The sequence below is a fragment of the Myotis yumanensis genome, unplaced genomic scaffold, assembly GCF_028538775.1.
Source record: "Myotis yumanensis isolate MYYU_CA2020_CCGP unplaced genomic scaffold, mMyoYum1.0.hap1 SCAF_5, whole genome shotgun sequence".
In the NCBI taxonomy this organism is placed as follows: Eukaryota; Metazoa; Chordata; class Mammalia; order Chiroptera; family Vespertilionidae; genus Myotis; species Myotis yumanensis.
Window position 1 is genome coordinate 4,909,045 of NW_027223756.1, and position 20,316 is coordinate 4,929,360.

General features: G+C 58.0%; 1 protein-coding gene across 1 annotated transcript; it reads left to right on the plus strand.

Moving 5' to 3' along the window:
- Nucleotides 1–12,158: 12,158 nt before the first annotated feature.
- On the plus strand, nt 12,159–15,177 carry NKX2-5 (NK2 homeobox 5). The gene is made up of 2 exons (XM_070417072.1): nt 12,159–12,619; nt 14,139–15,177. Exons 1-2 carry the CDS (start codon nt 12,289–12,291, stop codon nt 14,777–14,779), a joined length of 972 nt encoding a protein of 323 aa, XP_070273173.1. The 5' UTR covers nt 12,159–12,288; the 3' UTR covers nt 14,780–15,177.
- The last annotated feature ends 5,139 nt before the right edge of the window (nt 15,178–20,316 follow it).

A 20,316-nucleotide genomic window follows, 5' to 3' on the forward strand; every position in this document is an offset into this window, starting at 1 on the left:
GGAGGGACCTGGAGAGTATCACGCTAAGTGAAATAAGTCAGTCAGAGAAGGACAAGTATCCCATGATCACACTCATATGTGGAATCTAAGTAACAAAATAAACTGAGGAACGGAGTGGATCCAGAGACTGGAAGCATGGGACAGAGTGCGCAATCTGGGAGGGAAGGAGCGGGAGGGTGGGTGGGTGGAAAGAGATCAACCAAGGACTATATATATATATATATATATATGTGTGTGTGTGTGTGTGTGTGTGTGTGTGTGCATGGCCCATGGACACAGACAAGGAGGTGGTCAGGTCCTGGGGTTGGGGGGTGAGGGCAGTCTGGAAGCGGTCAATGGGGAAAAAAGGAGACATATGTAATACTTTCAACAATAAAGAATTATTTAAAAAAAAAAAAAGCCCTGACCGGTTTGCTCAATGGATAGAGCGTCAGCCTGCGCCTGCGGACTGAAAGGTCCCAGGTTCGATTCCAGTCAAGGGCATGTACCTGGGTTGCGGGCACATTCCCAGTGGGAGGTGTGCAGGAGGCAGCTGATCGATGTTTCTCTCTCATCGATGTTTCTAGCTCTCTATCCCTCTCCCTTCCTCTCTGTAAAAAATCAATAAAATATATATATTTTTTAAAAAGGTTGAGAAGAAGATTCAGAAATGCGCCTCCCCCCCTGAGGGAGAAAGGTGACGGACGCCTTCCCGGCTGCATTTCCGCGCACGGTTTCTGTTTGGACAAAGGGACCCTGGCACATGAGAACCCGCATTTTCCCAAGGCCTGCAGCCCCGGCTGCGTTCGTGGGTGGTCCTCTCTCCGCAGCCTGAGTAATCCACATGATCCCCGGCAAGCTGGAAGGGAGCAAGTCTGTACGGGAGCCAAGAAGTGCTTTCCCCTCCAGCTTCCCGGGGGAGGGGGCCCAGGGTCCCGCGAGGCTGGAAATAACGCTGCGTCCCAGGCACCTGGCTGGTTGGTTCACACGTTTATGGGGTGAGAGCAAGGAGAGGGTTGAAAAGGTTTTGTTATTGTTGTTTGGATTAAACACACACACAGGCCAGATACAACTGGCTTTGAAAATAGAAACAAAAAAAATGAGGAGCTGCAGGAACAGTGCTGACACATCCCGTAGGAGGCCGAGGGCCTCCGGCTGGCGGACACCCCTAACATCACTTCTGTGCAGGGCCTGGCCTGCAGACCTCCGCGGGGGGGTGCAGCAGGGGCAGGGGAAGCCCATTGGCCACAGGACATTTGCAGAGGTTGGAAGACCGGCCTGAGTCCTGGCAGATTCGGGGTCCCGCCGATCTTTAGGGCTCGGGTGCTCGCTTCCCTCCCCAATACCAGTCGCCGGGAGGTTGGTGAAACCTCACCTAACCTGGCGCCCAGTAGGCGCCTCCCAAGCCCCTGCGCCCTCCCCACATGATAAACCGGCTTTTCCTGGGACGCGAACAAGGTTTCCCAGCGGCCGCCAAAGCGCGGCCCTCAGCTAGCCTGTCGCCCAGCCCGTCTATTTCCGTGGTTAGAAAAAGAAGCACACGCCCCACCCGCCCCAGTGTTCACCAGCGGGCGCCCCCAGACCCGTCCATCTCAGCCTGTTTGTTAGTTTCCTCCCCGGCTGGTGGGGAGCTCTAGGTCCCGCACCTTCAACCTGGCGCCCGCCCCTTCTCCCGACCCCCTCCTCCACCCTGCCACCCCCCACCCCGGCGCCCGAAGGGGCGGCGGAGGGGCCCAGCCGAGGGCGCAGCGCATGACCCCGAGCGGAAGGGCCCCAGTCTGGGTCCTAATGCGGGTGGCGTCTCCCTTGACAGGAGACGTTTGGGGACAACAGCGGGGACGGGAGATAAGGTGACATACCAGAGCAGATTTGGTGCGCGCGCTGATACTCCTCGCCCGACAGGAAACGAGGAGCTATTTAAAAGACCCTATCGATTACTTTATCTTCCCGGGAGGAAAGCTTCTTGCCGAGAGACAAAAGATGTTCCCCACCTCGAGATGCAAGGCCACAGGCCTCCACACTCAGCTCCGCGGAGGGCTGCGCCCGCGGCGCCCGCTCGGGGCGGGGAGAGCGCGGAGACACCCGCGCCGCGGGCAGCGCGCACCGGTGCGTGCGCCGAGGTCGGCGCTGGAGGCGGCGGGAGCGGAGAGGGCAGGGCGGTTCACCGCTGGCCTCTGCGCCCTTGGAAAAGTTGTCCGCCGTGTGCGCTCCAACGCGTACAAAAACAGAGTGCCCTTGAAGTGCGTGTGTACAGCCGTGTCTTTTGAGCATCTTGAGAGCGCACCAGTAAACACATGCAAAGCGGCCCACAGATCTAACCGCTCCAATGTAACCGCTCCCTGTGCTCCTTTAAGGGCTTGAACGTCCACACCTGTCATGTGTACCCTGAGCGTGTGAGGCTGTGTCAACACAACCCTGGACCGTGCGCTCCATCGGGTTTGAATCCCCGCGTCTCACCAATTGGTCTGGAGCGCGTAGTGCGCTCGGAGATACCCCGCGGCTGCACTGATGTGCCCTGGGACCCGCAGGTCCGGGCCCCGGTGCCATGCCCGGGCCCAACTGCCCGGAATCAAAGGGTGTTTCTCGAGCAGCAATTTGTCTTCTGGGCGCTCGCCGTGTGCCCCGCCCCCGCCGGGGAGACAGCGCTGCGGTTCTGTTTTGGGGTTTTTTGCTTGTTCACCACCATCCCCTAACCCCGCAGCGCAGGTCGGAAGAGAAGATGAAGAAGGAAGGTTCGGGGGACGGAAGCGCGGGCCTAGGGGCCCTTCATCGCCGCTGACCGGCCATTTACAGCTTCAGTTCCACACAGACCAGGCCCCAGCCACCCCGGGGGGAGGACCTGCTGGGTGTCCGCCGCCCCGGGAGGTCCAGACACAGGGGGCCCGACGCTGCACTGCTGTGGGCCGGCAGCCCCTCCTCTCTGGGCAAGGCCGGCGGCGGTTCGCACTGCGGCTTCTCCCGATCCTGCACCCGGGCGACTCCCGGGCCATCCACCGCCCGGCAGGTGTGCACCGGCCCTGGGGAATCCAGCTCCCTCTCCCCAGTGTTCCGAGTCGTGGTCTCTCGGACTCGACTGTCACCTGATTTTTCCAGCTGTGACCTTTGCCGACGGGACCCAGAAGGACCGGATCCAGCTCGGATGCCTCCGCCTCCCCGGGCCGTTTTCGCCAAGCGGTTCGCAGCCAGGGAAGGGGGGAGGGACGCAGCGGGGCGAGGGGAACAGGCAGGTGACAGCTCCACGTTCAGGAGAAACGACAACCACCAACCACGGGAGTTTGAAAGCGACGCCCTCCGCGCTGGCGAGCCCTAACGCGGGTCCGAAAAGCGGGTCCCGTCTCCTGGCGCAGGGAAATTTGGTTCTAGAAACATACCCACAGCAGGAGAAAGTGACAGAGGCACTAAAGTAAGACTGGCAAAGGCAGCAATGCAAAGAGTCCGCCAGCTTCGCTGCTCTCAGAAAAAAAAATATCCAATCTACAGCGATACTTAATTTGCAGCAAATGTCTCTAGAAGGATATGCTTTTTAAAAGCTGGTGATCGCCTGGGTGGTGTGGGAATTAGCTGCCAAGGGGGAAGGCGGTGCATATTTTGGGGGTGGTGTTTTTTGGGGGGGGTGTATTTGGGGTGTATATTTGGGGTGGTGTATTTTTTGGATGGTGCATATTTTTGAGGTGATGTGGGGGTTTTTCGTATCTTCATTGTGGAGGTCCTTACAGGGGCTTGTCATCGCTCTGCACCTAAACTGTGTTCATTTTGTTCTAGGTATATTATGCCTCAATAAAGTTGATTTAAAAGTACATAAACCTGGGAACCATTTAGCCTTTAGGGAAAGGCACTGGTGGGCTCTGGGAGAGGCGTGATACATTTTACGTTCTATCTCATTTTTTTACTTTTTTTGTTTTTTGTCATTGTTTGTTTTTAGCGTGCATTACTTATTCAGAATATATAAGTAGGATATTCGGTGATGTGAGTGTGAAACAATTATTAAGAAAACCGACAAAGGCAGGATGGGATGATGCTTTCCCACTGTAAGAATATTTAAAACAAACAAACAAACAAACACACCAGGCTGTCCACACCTAGGACTATTTTGGAAGGGGGGGTATCCCTCTAGTGATCAGTTTGTTTTATTTGGGTTTTGCTCATCTGGTTAACACACCAACGAAATATGAGGCCCGGGACCTTTTCCAGTGTTTCCCTGTGGGGTGGGTGGCCCTCACCTCCTGGGGGACGGGAGAGCGCAGCAGAGGCCGAAGGGCAGGAGGGAGGGTGTCCAGCTGCTGCTCCAGCTCCAGCGGCAGGTGAAATCCCGCTTGCAGCGAAGACTGGGCGGCCCACAGCTCTGGGAGAAGGCGACCGGGCTCAGGAGCTCTCCGGCAGGTAGAAGCTAAGCTGCCCACAGGTCCCAGCGGCCAGGGGCGTCCCCGGTGACCGGAGAGGCCCGGAGGCCGCACTGCCTCCATGGGGCTAGTGGCTGCCGGGTCTCATCTGTTTGGGGGAGCCTGGGATGAAATACCTCCATTTATCACCCTGGATGACAGGGAAGAGTCACGTGTTCAGGACCGATGCTGATCTGGTCCGGGTTCAGAGCTATTTCATAGAGATTTTTTGGAGGCTAGCCCTCAAGAGACAGATGGACTCTAGGTCAGAGGCCAGGCCAGGGAAAGAGGAAGTGCCAGACTCCTCCACTGGCCCAGGGCAGGGCCTGGGTGGGGACACCCAGCCCTGGGGTTACCAGGCCCTTGGGTCAGCCTCCTCACAGCCACCGGACCCGGGAACTTCACCCAGCAGCCAGCACTGCCCAATGCGGGGCTGCCTTCCCGTGCACTCACCTGTGATTCCTAAACCCCACGGTGAGGGGCGGGGCCCAGAGATGTGCATCTTTCACACATACCCCAGGGGACTCTGGCCTAGGTATTTCTATAGCCCCAAGAGTTCCTACCCTTTCTACGAAGGCAAAACTTAATTCACTACATTTAAAAATCTCTGTAAGACAATACATGCGTGTGGAAAAAACAAACAAAAAGAAATGGAAGGAAATTGTCCTTGAAAACATACTGAGGAAAGTGCCTTGTTTTATTCCTGACCCCGTTCCCTCCCCCAGAAGCTACCATCACCATTTTATCCTTCAAAACCCACAGAAGCCTATGCTCCATCTAACATTCAAATTATGCAACTTGGTTTGATATTTAATGCATCTCAAAATGTATCCATAAGAGGACAGGTAAATGTAACACATTCTTTCTCAGGCTGCTAAGCAGTCTGTTCTATTGAGGAGCATTTTTTAAAGCGGTCCCCTAAAGTAGATTTTTTTTTAATGTTTTGGTTCTTTAAAAAATAAAAAATTCAATAAAAAGACTCTTCTGATGTGCATATACCTATAGAATAGTCCTCGAAGTGGAAATACTTATTCAAAGGGCTTATGCATTTTTTAATTTTAATAGTACAAAATTGCTCCAAAGAGACTTATATTATCAACAATACAAAAGGGTGACTAGGCGGAGTAATTATCAAAGTTTTGGTATTTGCCAATCTGATAAATGAAAACATTTGTCTCTTTGTGTTTTCATTTTCCTTTCTTTTTTAAAAAAAATCTTTATTGTTGAAAGTATTACATATGCCACCTTTTTTCTCCCATTGACCCCTCATAGCCCTCCCCCCAGGACTCCACCACCCTATTGTCCATGAGTTATGCATATATGCATACAAGGTCTTTGGTTGATCTCTTTCCCCACCCACCCCCACCCCCCTACCCCCCACCCCACCCCAACTTCCCTCTGAGATTCCAGTCTATCCTTCCTTCCTTCCTTTCTTCTTTCTTTCTTTCTTTCTTTCTTTTTTCCCACCAGCAAAGTTCAGCTATTCTTGGCCAATTTTCAATTGTTTTCTTGGGTCACTTTCTTATTGATTTACAAAAACTCTTTCCATATTGTGGAGATCAGCCATTTTTTTCTTGTCATTATTTCTAGCATTTGACCTGCATGTTGTCTTCTCTTTGAATCTATTTATGGTATTTGGGACTGTGCACAAGTCTAGGTCTTTAGTTCCCCTCACCTGCTCTCCCAAATATACAGACACTCCCGATCTACAGCACTTGCATGTTTCATTTCTTAGGTTTAAATTGTAATCCACCTGGAATTGAACATGTTTGGTGTAAGAATAATCCATTTTCCTTTCCCTAATATCACTTTCACTTTATCTGGAATGGGTATTGCTGCATGGACCACACTCCCCCCAATAGCAGGACATCAGAATTCCCATCTCACCAGTCTCACTTTGTAGATTAAATAACCACCAACACGCCTCCCCACCCCTCCCCACTGCCCAGGTGAGTGAGTCCAAGTAACAACCTGGGATGTTTCCCAGAACATCACAGCCAGAAAGGGGCCTCATATCACCAAGGAAACAAACATGAAACTGGTGACCAGAGAAGAAGAAAGATGTGCTCAAGGTCAGCCAATCATGAGAGAGGCAGGACCCGAACCCAGCGCTGGTGCATAGTCTAGTCCAGTGGTTCCCAACGCGGGGCCCATGGCCCACAGGGGGGCAATTGGAGAATGAGTTATTAACAGTGAATTGTTGGCATTTCTTATGGTCCTAGGGGCCTCATATACAGTATATAAATATATATTGTGACATATTTATGCTTTTCAGTTCTCTATTAAATGTTGTTTGCTATTTTTTCATGTCACTCCATATTATTATTATTATTTTAACAATTTCTTAGTGATTTCTTCCTCGGTACTTCAACTGTCCTTTCGTTCTTTTCTTTTTCTCTTTCATGGATGCCATGTTCTTTGGAAGCTTGTTTAGACCAAGTGAATGGCCCTTTAGGCTTCCTCCATGTGAATAGCAGCTCACTTTTTGAATAATAAGAATTCTATGTTGCAGGGGCGGGGCGGGGGGGGGGGCCATCAGGGTTTTAGAGGTGCTTAGGTGGGGCGTGGCCAAGAAAAGGTTGGGAACCACTGGTGTCGTCCAATTCTGCCTCCTTCGGGGTCTGTATGTCTTGGGCTGTGCAGCCCCAGCGCCTCGTGCGTGTGTGGTGACACTCAGTCAGTGTGGGTGAAGGATTCAGGGACTCGGGCCCAGCCGCTGATAGTGACGGGGCTGTGGAGCCACTTGAGGCTGAGTGGAAGTTTCAGCCCATTCTTCAGCCTTTCCCCTCACTGCCCCCTCCACACACACTCTCACACACATACACAGTACACAGACAACACCCACCCACCAGATCTGCCCCTGCTCTCCCCTTCTGTGCGCCCTGGGCCCTTCCTATGGCCAAGCAGCTTTGGATAGAGAGCCATTCAAGCAGTTCAGGGCGCCGTCCTGCCTGGCCCAGCTGGCAAGCAGGGACTCACTCTGGAGCACAGGCAACCAAGAGCCAGGGAGATGGGAGGCCTCAGTAACAGGAAGATGGTATTTCAGGGCTCTGCTCAGGCTGCCCAGAAAGCAGGCCAGCTGTGTAATTTGTGGGATCCGTGTGAAATGAAAATGTGGAGCCTACTGGTAGAAACATATGAAGAATCTGGAGACAGCAACGGCAGAGCTGGGGGCCCTTCTGAGTGCCAGGTCTGTGGGAACGCACAGGTCCCAGTCAGGAAGCCGGCCTGCAGGGAAGGGGGGGTTACCTATAGGGGAGGGGAGACCAGCGTCCTCCCGGGCCTCCAAAGGTTCCCATTTTAGGGTGAAGTAGGCTGGGGGTCACTCATAATAGCCAAAAGGCAGAAAGAACCCAAGTGCCCATCAACCGATGAACGTAGAAACAAAACGTGCTCTATCCACACAACAGAATATTATTCAGTCATAAACAGGAACAACACACTGAGACATGCTACTTGGATGCATCCTGAAACACTGTAGTCGGTGAATGAAGCCAGTAATAAAAGGCCACCTTCGATATGATTGCATTTGCATGTGATGCCCAGAGTAGGCAAATCCATAGAGACAAGAGGTCCATCGGTTTATGGCTGTCTAGAGCTGGGGAGGCGGGAGATGGGGAGGAGGAGAGAAAATGTCCTAAAATTGTGTGATGCTCACACTAATCTGTAAATAGCCCAAAAAATCATTGAATTGTATACTTTAAGTGGGCGAATTGTATATGAGAACTACATCTTAATAAAGCTGTTACCAAAGGAAGGGGAAGCTGGAAGGGGGGATGGAGGGGGAGGGATGGGGGAGAGTGAATCTGAAACTTCTTCTCATTCTCTCTAACAGCTGTAGTCCCCCTTGCCCATAAAGGTTTTGGGGAACCCAGCATCCCAAATCCAGCAGCCTGGACCTCCTCCTCTAGCTGTGTTGGCGGGAGGAAGGGGGCGTCTTGCCCTCCCGCTGCCCCCCCCCCCCCCCAGTCGGTTTGGCGCTAAGAGGCAGTGCCTGCAATAAAACATTCGTAACTGTAGTCAGTGCCATGTTCAGAGGCTGTCACTGCCGCTTCCCATCAGTGTGACCTTGGGCAGGTCACTTCATCTCTCTGGGCCTCCTTCTCTGCAGAGCCATCGAGATAAGCAGACCAGCGGGGACACGGGTGACAGCGTGTGGCTCACCCAGGGGGCGGTCAAGAAGCGGCTGCAGGAGGGGGAGGATTTAGTACCGGCTAAGCCACCTGAACCAGGAGCACCCCGACTCTGCAGGAGCCTAGGGCCAGGGCGGCAGCCCCCAGGGTCGCCCCTGCCCCCAGCCCCGGGCCCGGAAGGAAGCCAGGGCGGCGGAGGGGCCCTGCGGCTGGGCAGGGAGCCGGGGCGAGGGCCGGGAGCCGGGCCCGCAGCCGCCGCGGCTCATCCATCAGCCGGACGAAGAGCAGAGGCGCGCTCTCGGCCCTCTGTTTGCTTTCTCGCCAATTATTGCCGCGCCCCGGCCCCTTTGTTGATACAGTAGTCCCCAAAAGTGCTAATGTTCATTTATCAGGGGGCCCGCCCGGGACTCCGCGAGTTGCGATTCTTCCCAAAATATAAACACGGGGCGAGCGTCCCAGACAGAAACCCCCATCTGTTTCCCCGGCGCGGGCCCAGAGCGAGGCGTTGTTGAAGATAAAGCCGCGGATAACGCCGCCTGTCTCCAACGCACGTCTCCCCGGCGCATTAATGACATTCCCGGTTATAGTTCCAGCTTATCTTTCAATTAATCATATATACCTTTTGCGGCCGGCCCGGGCTGATGGCAGGAGCTGGAGGCCCGCTCGGCCGCGCCGATCGCTTTTCAATTAATATTATTTTATGTGCGCAGGACGCGCCCGAGTCGTCCTGGGATTCGGCGCATCTGAAAGCACCGGTTCTTTCAGAGGCACGAAAACGGACGCATGCATTTTCGATCTCTCCTCTCGGCCGCCTCTGTCTCCCTCCCGGCCTGGCTCTGGGCTGAAGGCTGTTTGTTTGTCCTGCTGGTCTGGCCAGAGCGCTGCTCGGCGAGGCGGCCGGGCGGGTCCGCCGCCCCTGGGAAGGGAGACGTCCCGGTGGGGCTGGAGAATCCGGTTTCGTCCCTCCCCACCCCCAACCATTTCAGCGTCTGTTTAAAGAAAACAAAACCTTTTTTCCCCCTTCAGACAGAAACAGAGAGCACTGCAAATAAAAGCTAGAGAGTGCTCTTGGGCGTTTCTATGCGGAGACCAGCGTGGGTCACCCGCCCCAATTTCGATTCTGCCCCTATTTACCCGTTTTTCCCGTTCCCTCTTTCCCGCAGCGCTAAGGACTGTTTTAGAGCCACAAGAAATTATTCCGGGACTTACGGGGGTGGGGGTCGGGGGGAGAGTCGCTGATTTTGTCCAAATAGGGAGGGTTTCTTTTCTCCCCTCTTCATGACACCTGACCTGCAGGTCTGTCAGCCCTGGAAACCCCCAGCCCCGAAATAAGTGACAAATCCTCACCGCCTTGATTTGCATAGGAAATGCTAATCCCCCCCCCAACTATCTCTTTAAAAACAAACAAACAAACAAAAAACCACCAAAAAAAACCCCACTAAAAGCAGGGATCCCGGATGCAGCCTGTGTTCCCCATTAAACGGTAATATTTCAGGCGTGGGCTCGCACTAATCTTTCAAACTGTCATCGCGAGCCGCCTGGCAGCCCATTCACTTAGCAGAGCTCCCAGGACCCTCGCTCCGAGCTCTTTTCAGCGAGACGTTTAATTGAATCGGATGTGGCTCGTTTGCCAGACGTCACCGCCTCGGCCAGAGGCACCCTCTCCCACTCCCCAAAAAGCCATCTTCAAAGGCTTTTTCCCTTGCCCCGAGCAAGGTTAGCTGAGAGCAATCATTGTAACATTGGCCAAACCCTGGAGAGAAAGGGCCAAGGAGAGGCCGCTGGAGTGCAGACCCAGCCGCGGAGAAGCTGGGCTGGGGGCTTGGAGGTGGGCGGTGCAGTGGTTCCTGGGCCTGGTGAGCCCCACAGGCCCCTCTCCACAGGCCCCGCTAACCGCGCGTGGGTCCTGGCTGGAAAACTCATGAGATTCGGCTGCCGTGGCCCAGGCCCAGCACTGGCGCCTGGAAGCCGGGTCCCTGCTCCTAGCCTCCCCGACCGGGCTCGGGGCTCTGCTCTCCTGCGCCCTCCTCCGAGGCCACAGGCCCTGGGAGTGTGGCTTTGATGGGGAGCTGGGCAGGTCCCAACCTCAGGCCTATGCTAGGCTCCACCAGCAAGGCTCACCATTTTGCTCGGGCCTTCTGGGCAGACAGACGCCACCCTGTCCCCTGCTTTGTGCCTTACCTCTGAGCCCTGGGCGCGAGTTCTGCATGAAGCCTGTGCCCGAGCCGGGCCCTTAGCTCGCCTTGGACCCTTTGCCGCCTTACTTCTAATCCGAGCGTTTCTTACCCCGTCCCTGCTCTCCCTCCGCAAGGAGTGCTGCCTTCTGAGTCTCCATTCTCAGCAAGTCCCCATTCCCACCGCGCCCAGGGTCCTGGGAAATTGATGCTTTTTCCCTGACAAGCCTCCTCATCCCCATCCCCAGAGATAGTTAGGTGGTGACCTTAACCTGGGGCCATTCTGCCTGCCAGAACCGCCTTGAAATTGCACACACAATAGAGCACCTCTCTTTAGAGTTCTGGGGGCAAGGGCAAGGCCAGAAGCCTGCATCAGAGCTCCTGGTACCCGACCCTGAGGCGACTGCCTGGGATCTGCCCGCCCCGTAGCCGGCACTCCTGAATTATTGGTAGATGTGTCCTACAGAAGATCCCTACTTTTCTGACCCTGGGCTACAAATTAACACCCCTCCCGCCCTGCGCTTCCCCCAGCGCCTGGCCAGACGGGTGCCAGGGTGCCCCACTGGGATCTGGCCCAGAGTCCTGAGAGAAATCCTCCCCAGCTGTGCTCAGAGGTGCCCCGCCCGCCTGAGAGCTAAGCCAGGGCTGGAGCCTGCGGCCTGGGGGCTGGCAGAGGCCTGGGCCCTCACCGCTAGGCAGGGTGGGTGGGGAGAGGAAGGCAGTAATGATGAAGAAACTAGAGCCCCCTAGAAGACCCCTCTCCTCTGGGAAGCTGTTTACCGGCTGGGATTCTGGGTTTGTTTCATTATGAAGGGGTGGGGGTCATCTCTCTGGGAGGAGGCTGGCAGTGACATGCCGCCTGGAGCTGTGAGTGTACAACTCCCACACCACAACCCCCATCTTGCCTTTCTGCTTGGCACACCCAGGAGCCCCCTGGGAAAATGGGGACTGCTGGGACATGGTTGGCCCTGTACGCCAAGCCAAGCAGAACCCCCAAATTGTCCAGAATCTCCCCCTCCTGCCATCACCCCAGGGCAACACTCCCTTCTGGTCTTGTTCAGACTCTTCCCAGTTCTCCGCCTTCAGCAAGGAGGCCGTTAGGACTCCTGGACATGGCCCTCCCTGGGCAGCTCCCACCCAGCCTTCACTCTCCCCTTCCGTTTCAGGTGCTGAGGAACTTTCTTCACATCCCGATCCGGCAGAATCAGAGAGGAATCGAGTTCTTTCTTCCCTGTGACTGCGCCCTGGTGGGTTTTAGGCGAACACTGTGGGGGAATCTCAGGCTCCCAAGGAGAGCCTGCCCAGTGTGTTGAGGCCCCTTTAAAAAGCTGAGCAGGATCTTTTTTTTTTTTAGCCGAATGACTATATTAGGTGACACGAAACTGCTCATCGCTCCTGTCAACACAGCCCCTGGCCCAATGGCACGCTGAGTCCCCCTCCTCCGGCCTGGTCCCGCCTCCCCTGTCCCAGAGCTCCGCACTACCTGCCGCCCGGCCACAACTGGAGCGGGAAGGCGGTGCGCGGGCGGGAGGGCAGCGGGCACCATGCAGGGAGGCTGCCAGGGGCCGTGGGCAGCGGCGCTCACTGCCGCCCATCTGGCACTGTGAGACGCGCGGTGCCACCATGTTCCCCAGCCCCGGGCTCACACCCACGCCGTTCTCCGTCAAAGACATTCTGAACCTGGAGCAGCAGCAGCGCAGCCTGGCCGCCGGGGAGCTCTCGGCGCGCCTGGAGGCCACCCTGGCGCCCGCCTCCTGCATGCTGGCCGCCTTCAAGCCCGAGGCCTACGCGGGGCCGGAGGCCGCGGGGCCCGGCCTCCCCGAGCTGCGCGCCGAGCTGGGCCCCGCGCCCTCGCCGGCCAAGTGCGCGCCGGCCTTCCCGGCGGCCCCCGCCTTCTACCCGCGCGCCTATGGCGACCCCGACCCGGTCAAGGACCTTCGAGCCGATAAGAAAGGTGAGGAGGAAGCACCAGGTCCTTCTCCTGCCCGAGTCGCTTTTGTCCCCCAACCCCGCCGCCAAGGAACTCGGCCTGGGCGGAGGGCCGGGCGCAGTGGTTTCGGAGTGAGAAGCAACAGTGTAGCGCGGCCCTGGCACCCGAGTCCAATCTGCGGTTTAGAGAAAATGCTGGATTGAGATGATTAGAAACAAGAGACAAGGTTTTGTTTTTTTGTTTTTTTAATTTTTCGGCCTAACAAAGCCCTAGGCAGCAGCAAGCAGCCCTGCTCCTGGGTTTGTTCGGAAGCTGGCGATCAGTGTGTGGTAGAACAGAGATTCTCTGTATCAGGGTTATTTTAAAAACCTCTTTGGGGTGTAGGGTTTTGTTTTGGTTTTGTTTTTTGTTTTTTTTTGTTGTTGAGGGTCTGACGAAAACTGATAAAGAAATTTAAATGCCGCGCACCAGCCGTGCTTTTGCACCATCGGAGGAGGGTCCAGGACCTCCCGTAGCCCAACCATAACCCGCGTTTCTGGGACTTTTCCTCCTTTGTTCCAGGAGAGAGGAATCTTGGGAACAAGGGCCTTGATTTCAAGATGGGGATGCTGTGGGCTCCCAGGGACCTGACTTACTAGCTGTATTTTTCCCGCACCATTTCCTTATGTGCCCAGGGCTGAGTTCTCCCCTGGAAAACGTTAGAAAATACCGCGCCACGAAAGGTGCGGGCGGTGGAGTAACTGGGAAGCGGCCCGGTCGTTGCGCCTGCCATCCCAGCGGTGGGGAGGCTGACCGGGCACAGAAGAGGGCGCGTTGGGGACACGTTGGCTCAACGCGGGGTTCGCGCAAACCTGGGAGCCAGGGCCGCCGGGCGGGCGCAGGGCTGCTGTGAGCCCAGAGAGGGTCGCTGGGTGAGCCCAGGAAGGTCTGTCTAGAACAGAGGAAGCCGGTCACAGATGCTGGGGGCTCAGCGGGTTGAAGTGCTCGCCACCAATTCGAATCCAACTCCAGCGCGGGAGCAGCACCGGTTCTGAGGCCGCCTGCCCACCGGGGGTCTGGGTGCTGCACACACCGCGCCGGCCGCGCGGGCACCTTAGCTCACCGAACCCACACCTCTGGGCCTTGTGCCTGTGGTTCCTTAATTTTGAGATAACGTGACCGACCCTAGGTGAGGCCTCGGTCTCTCTCTATCAAGCCGAGTGGCTCTAATCGAACTCACCCCAGGGCAGCGTCCGGTTTTGTTTTCTTTGCAGCAGGAAACCTTAAGTCACTGTCCATCTCCCCACCAGCAAGTGAACCGCCCGGGGGCAGGGGCCGCCCTGGTGTCCTTCTCCGGTGCCCAGAGACAGTCTGGCACGTGGCAGGCCTCCAGCAACTGCTAACTGGGCGCTGCGGCTCCCGGTGCGTGGGCAGAGGGAGCCGCAGCCACGCGGGCTCTCCCGGCGGGGCCGAGTGGCACCGACCAGGGCCCCTTCCCCGGAGGGCGGGCGCCCCGCGGGTCGGGCTGCTCTGACCGCCCTCTCCCCGCTCCCTGTCCCCCCAGAGCTGTGCCCGCTGCAGAAGGCGGTGGAGCTGGAGAAGCCCGAGGCGGACGGCGCGGAGCGGCCCCGGGCGCGGCGGCGGCGGAAGCCGCGCGTGCTCTTCTCGCAGGCGCAGGTCTACGAGCTGGAGCGGCGCTTCAAGCAGCAGCGGTACCTGTCGGCCCCCGAGCGCGACCAGCTGGCCAGCGTCCTGAAGCTCACGTCCACGCAGGTCAAGATCTGGTTCCAGAACCGGCGCTACAAGTGCAAGCGGCAGCGGCAGGACCAGACTCTGGAGCTGGTGGGGCTGCCCCCGCCGCCGCCGCCGCCCGCGCGCAGGATCGCGGTGCCGGTGCTGGTGCGCGACGGCAAGCCCTGCCTGGGGGACTCGGCGCCCTACGCCCCGGCCTACGGCGTGGGCCTCAACGCCTACGGCTACAACGCCTACCCGGCCTACACGGGCTACGGCGGCGCGGCCTGCAGCCCCGGCTACAGCTGCGCGGCCGCCTACCCCGCCGGGCCGCCCCCCGCGCCGTCGGCTACGGCCGCCGCCAACAACAACTTCGTGAACTTCGGCGTCGGGGACTTGAACGCGGTGCAGAGCCCCGGGATTCCGCAGGGCAACTCGGGGGTGTCGACGCTGCACGGCATCCGCGCCTGGTAGGGAAGGCCGCCTGGGGCTCCCGCCCGATTCCCCCCTCCGGCGAAGGGCGCTGGCCTGGGGGAGGGGGCCCTGGACGTCACCGCCACGCCCGCAGAGACCTCGGAGCGGTCCCCACTCCGCGTGCCTTCGTCCCCACGCGGGGAGGGCTGGTGGCCGAGCTTACAACTTGCGGTGAATGGTCCCTGAGCCTGACGCCCCATTGTGCCCTCTGAGCGCGCGGCATCCCCGACAGGGAACACCGGCCATTGGGACGGGGCCGCCCTGGGAGCCTGGGCCGGGCGCCCGGGCGCGTGCTGCCCTGCCGCCACCCTCCGCCCCTCCCTCCCTCCCGTATTTATGTTTTTACCTGTTGCTGTAAGTCCTGAGAATCCCCTTCCCATTAAAGAGAGTGCGCTGACCGTACGTGTGCTTCTTTCCGCTCGCGGCGCGTGGGAAACGGAAGCCCGCCCTGCTGGCCCGAGCTGCAGGCGTAGGCGGTCCATCAGCAGATGGATATAATAGTAAGCCGCGCGGCCCCTTGGTAACGCCTGGGGTTGGGGTTGTCTCTTGTACCCTCCAACCACCCGGAAAGACGGCCCTGTTTGAAACGCTCAGTGGACCAAGGCTTGACGGGGTTTAGTGATGCCTCGGGCAAACAGCCGGTCCTGGCAGAACGCAGGTTCAGAGACCAAGAGCATCTGCCCAGAGCTCCCAACCATGCCTCCTGGAGCCCTACTGTGTGCAGGGCACTGCTCCAGCTGCTGGGCATTACATGGGGAGCTAGTGGACCCAGGCCAAGGAGGTTGGAGGGCACCATAACTGGTCCTGCTTAGAAAAAAATGCCTCAGCCCATTTTACAGACGGAAAAGCCAAGAACCAAAGCCCTTTCCCAGCCGCCCAGAGCCCTGCAGCCCAGCGGTACTCCAGGAGAAAGGCCTGGGTCCCGTGGCTGGAGCCTCACCCGCTGCTCCGCTGGCCGAGGGCAGAACCTGGCCCACAAGAGATGTCCCGCCAGCTGGCGGCCAGCAGTGCCTGGGGCCACTGAATTCACCCGTCAGGGAACCCCTTCCCCACCACCGCTGTCCTCCTCCCCCCTGGGCAGTTAGGAAACGCGCAGTGACCCTGACAAATCAGTGCTGCTGCACGGGGTTCGCAGGGAGGAAAGCGAGGCCCCACCAGCGAAATCCAGCTGGAAGCCCCGGCTGTGGGCTGCGCACGGCGTGCCTCCGAGTTTCCTCTGTAAAGTGCAGGTGGCAAGAGTGCCTCTCTCTGAGCCCAGGTCCCTTGGCCTGACCTTCAGCTCCTCCATCTGCCACCCCAGGGCTGGGAGGACAGCCGGTTCCTTAAAAGGAAGAACCGGAGGGAGTCAGGCTCTGCATTTCCTCGGAATATGGGTTTTCTGAGATTTTTCTGGAATCGCTGGGCTGGCCGCCTGGGGCACCAGGCAGGGTGGCGGTGAGAGCTCTGGTCCAAGTCAAACCATGGCTGGTGGAGCTCAGGGACCTAGTTCAGGGGTGCGCCCAGGAGCCTTCTTGCTGCAGGGCGGACCGGGCCGCGCTGCCCATGCCTGTTGTGTCCTCTCTTCCGAGAAGGGCTACCCTCAAGCGGGAGGGGACAGTGCAGGCGCTATGCCTCTCCGGGTGGAGGGGAGAGGGTGCTCGCAGTGCACCTTCGCAGGGCCCTGGCTGCGTGGTGGGAAGGAAGGGGAGAGGGCTGAACTCAGGTCTGGGCTCTGGGCCCCGACTTGAATGCCCTTGGCTGTCAGGTCCGAACCGGGCTGGCGAGGGCCACGGGCAGGGGGTGTGTTCAGCTCAGCCGGGCATCGCCGCCTGGGCCTATGGAGGCGAGCGGCGTGCGGTTCAGCGCGCTCTGCCCCTCACCACGATGCGGCGTGGTCCCTTCTCCGGGAAGAGCACCCTGAGGCTCCTGGACCAGCTCGTCAGCCCTGGGCACCCTCCCATCAGGCGGCCCCTCCCGCAGCCTCCGCAGGAGCCTCACTCACACGGCGCCGGAGCTCTTCCCGCCTGGGACCCTCTCCGTCAGACCCAGTGTTTGCCCGCGACGTCCTCGCCTTCCCCTTGTCCGCAGTGACAGTCCAGGTGACATTGCTTTCACTCAACCTTACAAGGTGCCCTCCTCCGTGCCCCCCCGCGGGGACCGCCGAGGGGCACCCGAGGTCTCTCGCAAATGGGCAGCAATGGCTGGCACGGCGCGCACACGCCAGGGCTGACAGCGTTACTGTCCTCTCATCTCATCCGTCCTCAAGCCAGGAAACCGAGGACAGAGGTTAAACCGTGGTCACGGTCATGCACTTTCTAACGGCTGAACTGGGAAGCCCATCCCCGCAAGCGGACGGGCAGAGGCGGGCGGGCTGTTTGAGAAACCTCGTGTCTCTCCCGGAAAGAGGCAGAGGGACTGCGCTCTGGGCCACCTCGCCCCCCCCCCCCCCCCTGCGCCCTCGCCACGGCGTGAGGGTCTCGGGCGGAGGGGAGGCCGGAGGCTCCAGCTCCGCCAAGGGCGTTGCGGGGCAGGGTCAGAAGGAGCCTGAATTAACGGCCCCCGCATCTACATAGCGACCCGTCCCAAATGAAACCAGTGGTATATTCGTTTGGTTTTTCAATTGTTATATGAGCGAAGCGTGCGGAGTGAGAAAATTCAGCCAGGACAGCGAAGTGGGAAACAAAGGAGAATGCGGGCGCCTCCCAGGCGGCGAGGAGCTGGGAGATGGGGTGACGCAGGGCTTAGCACGCCCGGAGCACCAGGGGCCACGGAGGGGACTCCTTATATTTGATGATTTTTTTTAGCCTCACCCGAGAATATGTTTACTGACTTGAAGGAGAGAGAAACATCGATGGATTGCCTCTGGTATGTGCCCTGACCGGGAATCGAACCCACAACCTGGGTATGTGCCCTGACCGGGAATCGAACCCACAACCTGGGTATGTGCCCTGACCGGGAATCGAACCCATGACACTTGTGGTGTCCAGGGGCAATGTTCCAACCAACTGGGCCACGGCCGGGACTATACTTTTTTTTTTTTTTTTTTTTTTTTATCAAACAAGCACAGGGCACAGTGAAAAACGCAGTGAGAGCTAAACCATGACATTAAAAGAAAGAAGCTGGCTCCCTGGGCTGGGAGGAGAGCCTGGCTGGCCAGGGAGGGGAGGGTGGGGTGTGTCCTGGGAAGGAGAGGCTAGGCCATGTGATGCTCCCTGCACCGTGACGGGAAGTCCTCTTGCTCCCTTGCATTGTTCCCAGCCAGCAGACACAGGTTTTGCCAAATCAGAATAGCTTCCCTCTTTTTATTTTGCATAGGTTTCGATGTTGTGTATTTCAATACCTGTGTTTAAAAGAAGGCGCAGAACCTGCCAGGCACGCTGCGGAGTGGACAGCAGCCCTGCCCTCCCCGAGCCGCTGGCTCCTCGGATAAGTATTCCAGGCTCAGCCTCCCGCCCACCGCCCCCCCCCCAACACCCCACTGCCTGGACTGGAGAGGGCAGCCCTGCAGCCCAGGTCCGAGGACTTCCCCCGAAACGGGCTCCTGGAAAAGGGGCTGGTGCTTGGATTTCGTTTACTTCTCACGCGTGGAGCTTACCGCATGCCGGCACTGTCCTGAGCTCTTTACAGGTGAACCCATCTAGCCCTCTCCCCGCTTTGCGGGAACAGATAAATCACTCATGGGCCCGGAGAGGAGGAGTGACTTGCCCCGCCACACGCTGGCCAGTGCCACAGCTGCTGAAAGGCCCCGCGGCCTGGCTCCCGGGCCTCAGCACTGTCTTTGTAGCCCAGCTCAGAAGGTAGGCACCAAGACAAGTCCAATCAACGTGTCAACTGCATGAGGCCGAACAAGCCCATCAGGCAGGCACAGTTATTCTTCACTTAGGACCGAGGAGGAAACTGAGGCACAGAGAGAAGTGACTCACCCAAGACCTCTCAGTGGAGTGGGGGGCACAGCAGCGGGGACCCCAGGGGGCGGTCTGGCCCCCTTGAGCTTCCTGAAGAGCCAGATGGGAAATGAGTGGACCTGACCCGCTGGCCACCCGGAGCCCACGGGCTCTGCACGCTGCTCTGACCGACAGCCGGCTGCGTGACAGTGGCTGCGTGGGTAACGTCATTGTCTTCGTGCTCACCTGCGCCAGGCTCAGGGTGAAGGTTTAACCCTCACATCTCCTCATTCCCCGAGGAGGAGACGGAAAGGTGAAGCAGCCACGGGCACTGCCTGCCTGGGCGCACTTGAATCCAGATGGTTCCACCAGAGTCCTGGCTCCTGAACCATTCTCAGCGGTTCTCAAACTTGCCCGACACCAACTGCTGGAGACTGGACAGGCCCAACCCCCTGCCCTCCTGGTTCCCTTGAACTGGGCTCCCCAGGGCGAGGCCTGCAAAACCGCAGGTAACAGGTGCTTCTCATCATTGGCAAGTGGGAGACCGAGGCTCACAGAGCCCCGGCCCTCAGGCTCCAGGAGACGTGGGAGTCGGATTTCCGCCCTCCGGCCGCTCTGCCATCTCAGGGCGTCTGCGTGTTTGCTGAGATCCAGTGGCTACAAGAGCAGCATGTGGACCCCTCTCACGGAGACGCCTAGAACCTGTAAGCGGGAGGTGAGGGCCAGAGGGGGACCACCACACTATCCTCCCCAGAAGGGCCAGCGCTCCGTCTCCATCCCTGGGAGACGTCCCTCCAGGGAAGCTCCGTGAGGCAGGGGCGAGGGCCCTCAGTGCCTGGGACAGTTCTGAGCAGAATTCGGACTAAATCTTGACCGCTGTGTTTTACACTCACCCGCAGTTTCTTAAACTTGGCCATCACGCCACACACGGTGACGCCTACGGACACCGTTCCCAGGCTCGCCCCTGGGGACCCTGATTCCGTTTGTCCTCCAGGAAATCTGGCTGATCCGGCGTTCGGGCAACGCTGCTTATTGTCTTGTGCTGAAACCCGATGAATATTTGGGGGTGTGACTCCTGCTTTCAGGGACCCAGTTTCAAAGGAGTGGTTAGAAAAAGAAACAAGAATCCACAACACTGTACAGAGGCCTCTTCATCTAACTATTCATTATCCGATCACTGGCCTAGGTTTTATAGGAGGACAGAGGCCCTCAGAAAATAAGATCATCACTAATGAGCTGAGGCCTTAAACAGGAGGCCTCCTCTACACAGCGATGCCGCGCCCAGGCACATGCTCTGGACCCCAGAGGCCAGAGAATCGTGCAAATGTGACCCCGGGAGAACGGCAGCCACCCAATCAGGGCCCTGGGCCCAGGCAGCCTGGAGTGGCAGCCCGTCGGCACAGTGCAGCTCTACAAGGCCATTTAACTGCAAAAGGAAACAAGTATCACAAAAGGTGCGGGATTTTAAGTGGACAAGGACTTGAACAGACATTTCTCCAGAGAAGATACACCAACAGGCAATAAGCACACGAATATACCCAACATCGCTAATCACTGGGGAGATGCAAATCAAAACCACGAGGAAAAAACACACAAACTGCAACCAGGGTGGCCACTGTTCAAAACAAACAGAAAGTAACACGCGTTGGCCGTGATGGGGAGGAGCAGGGACCT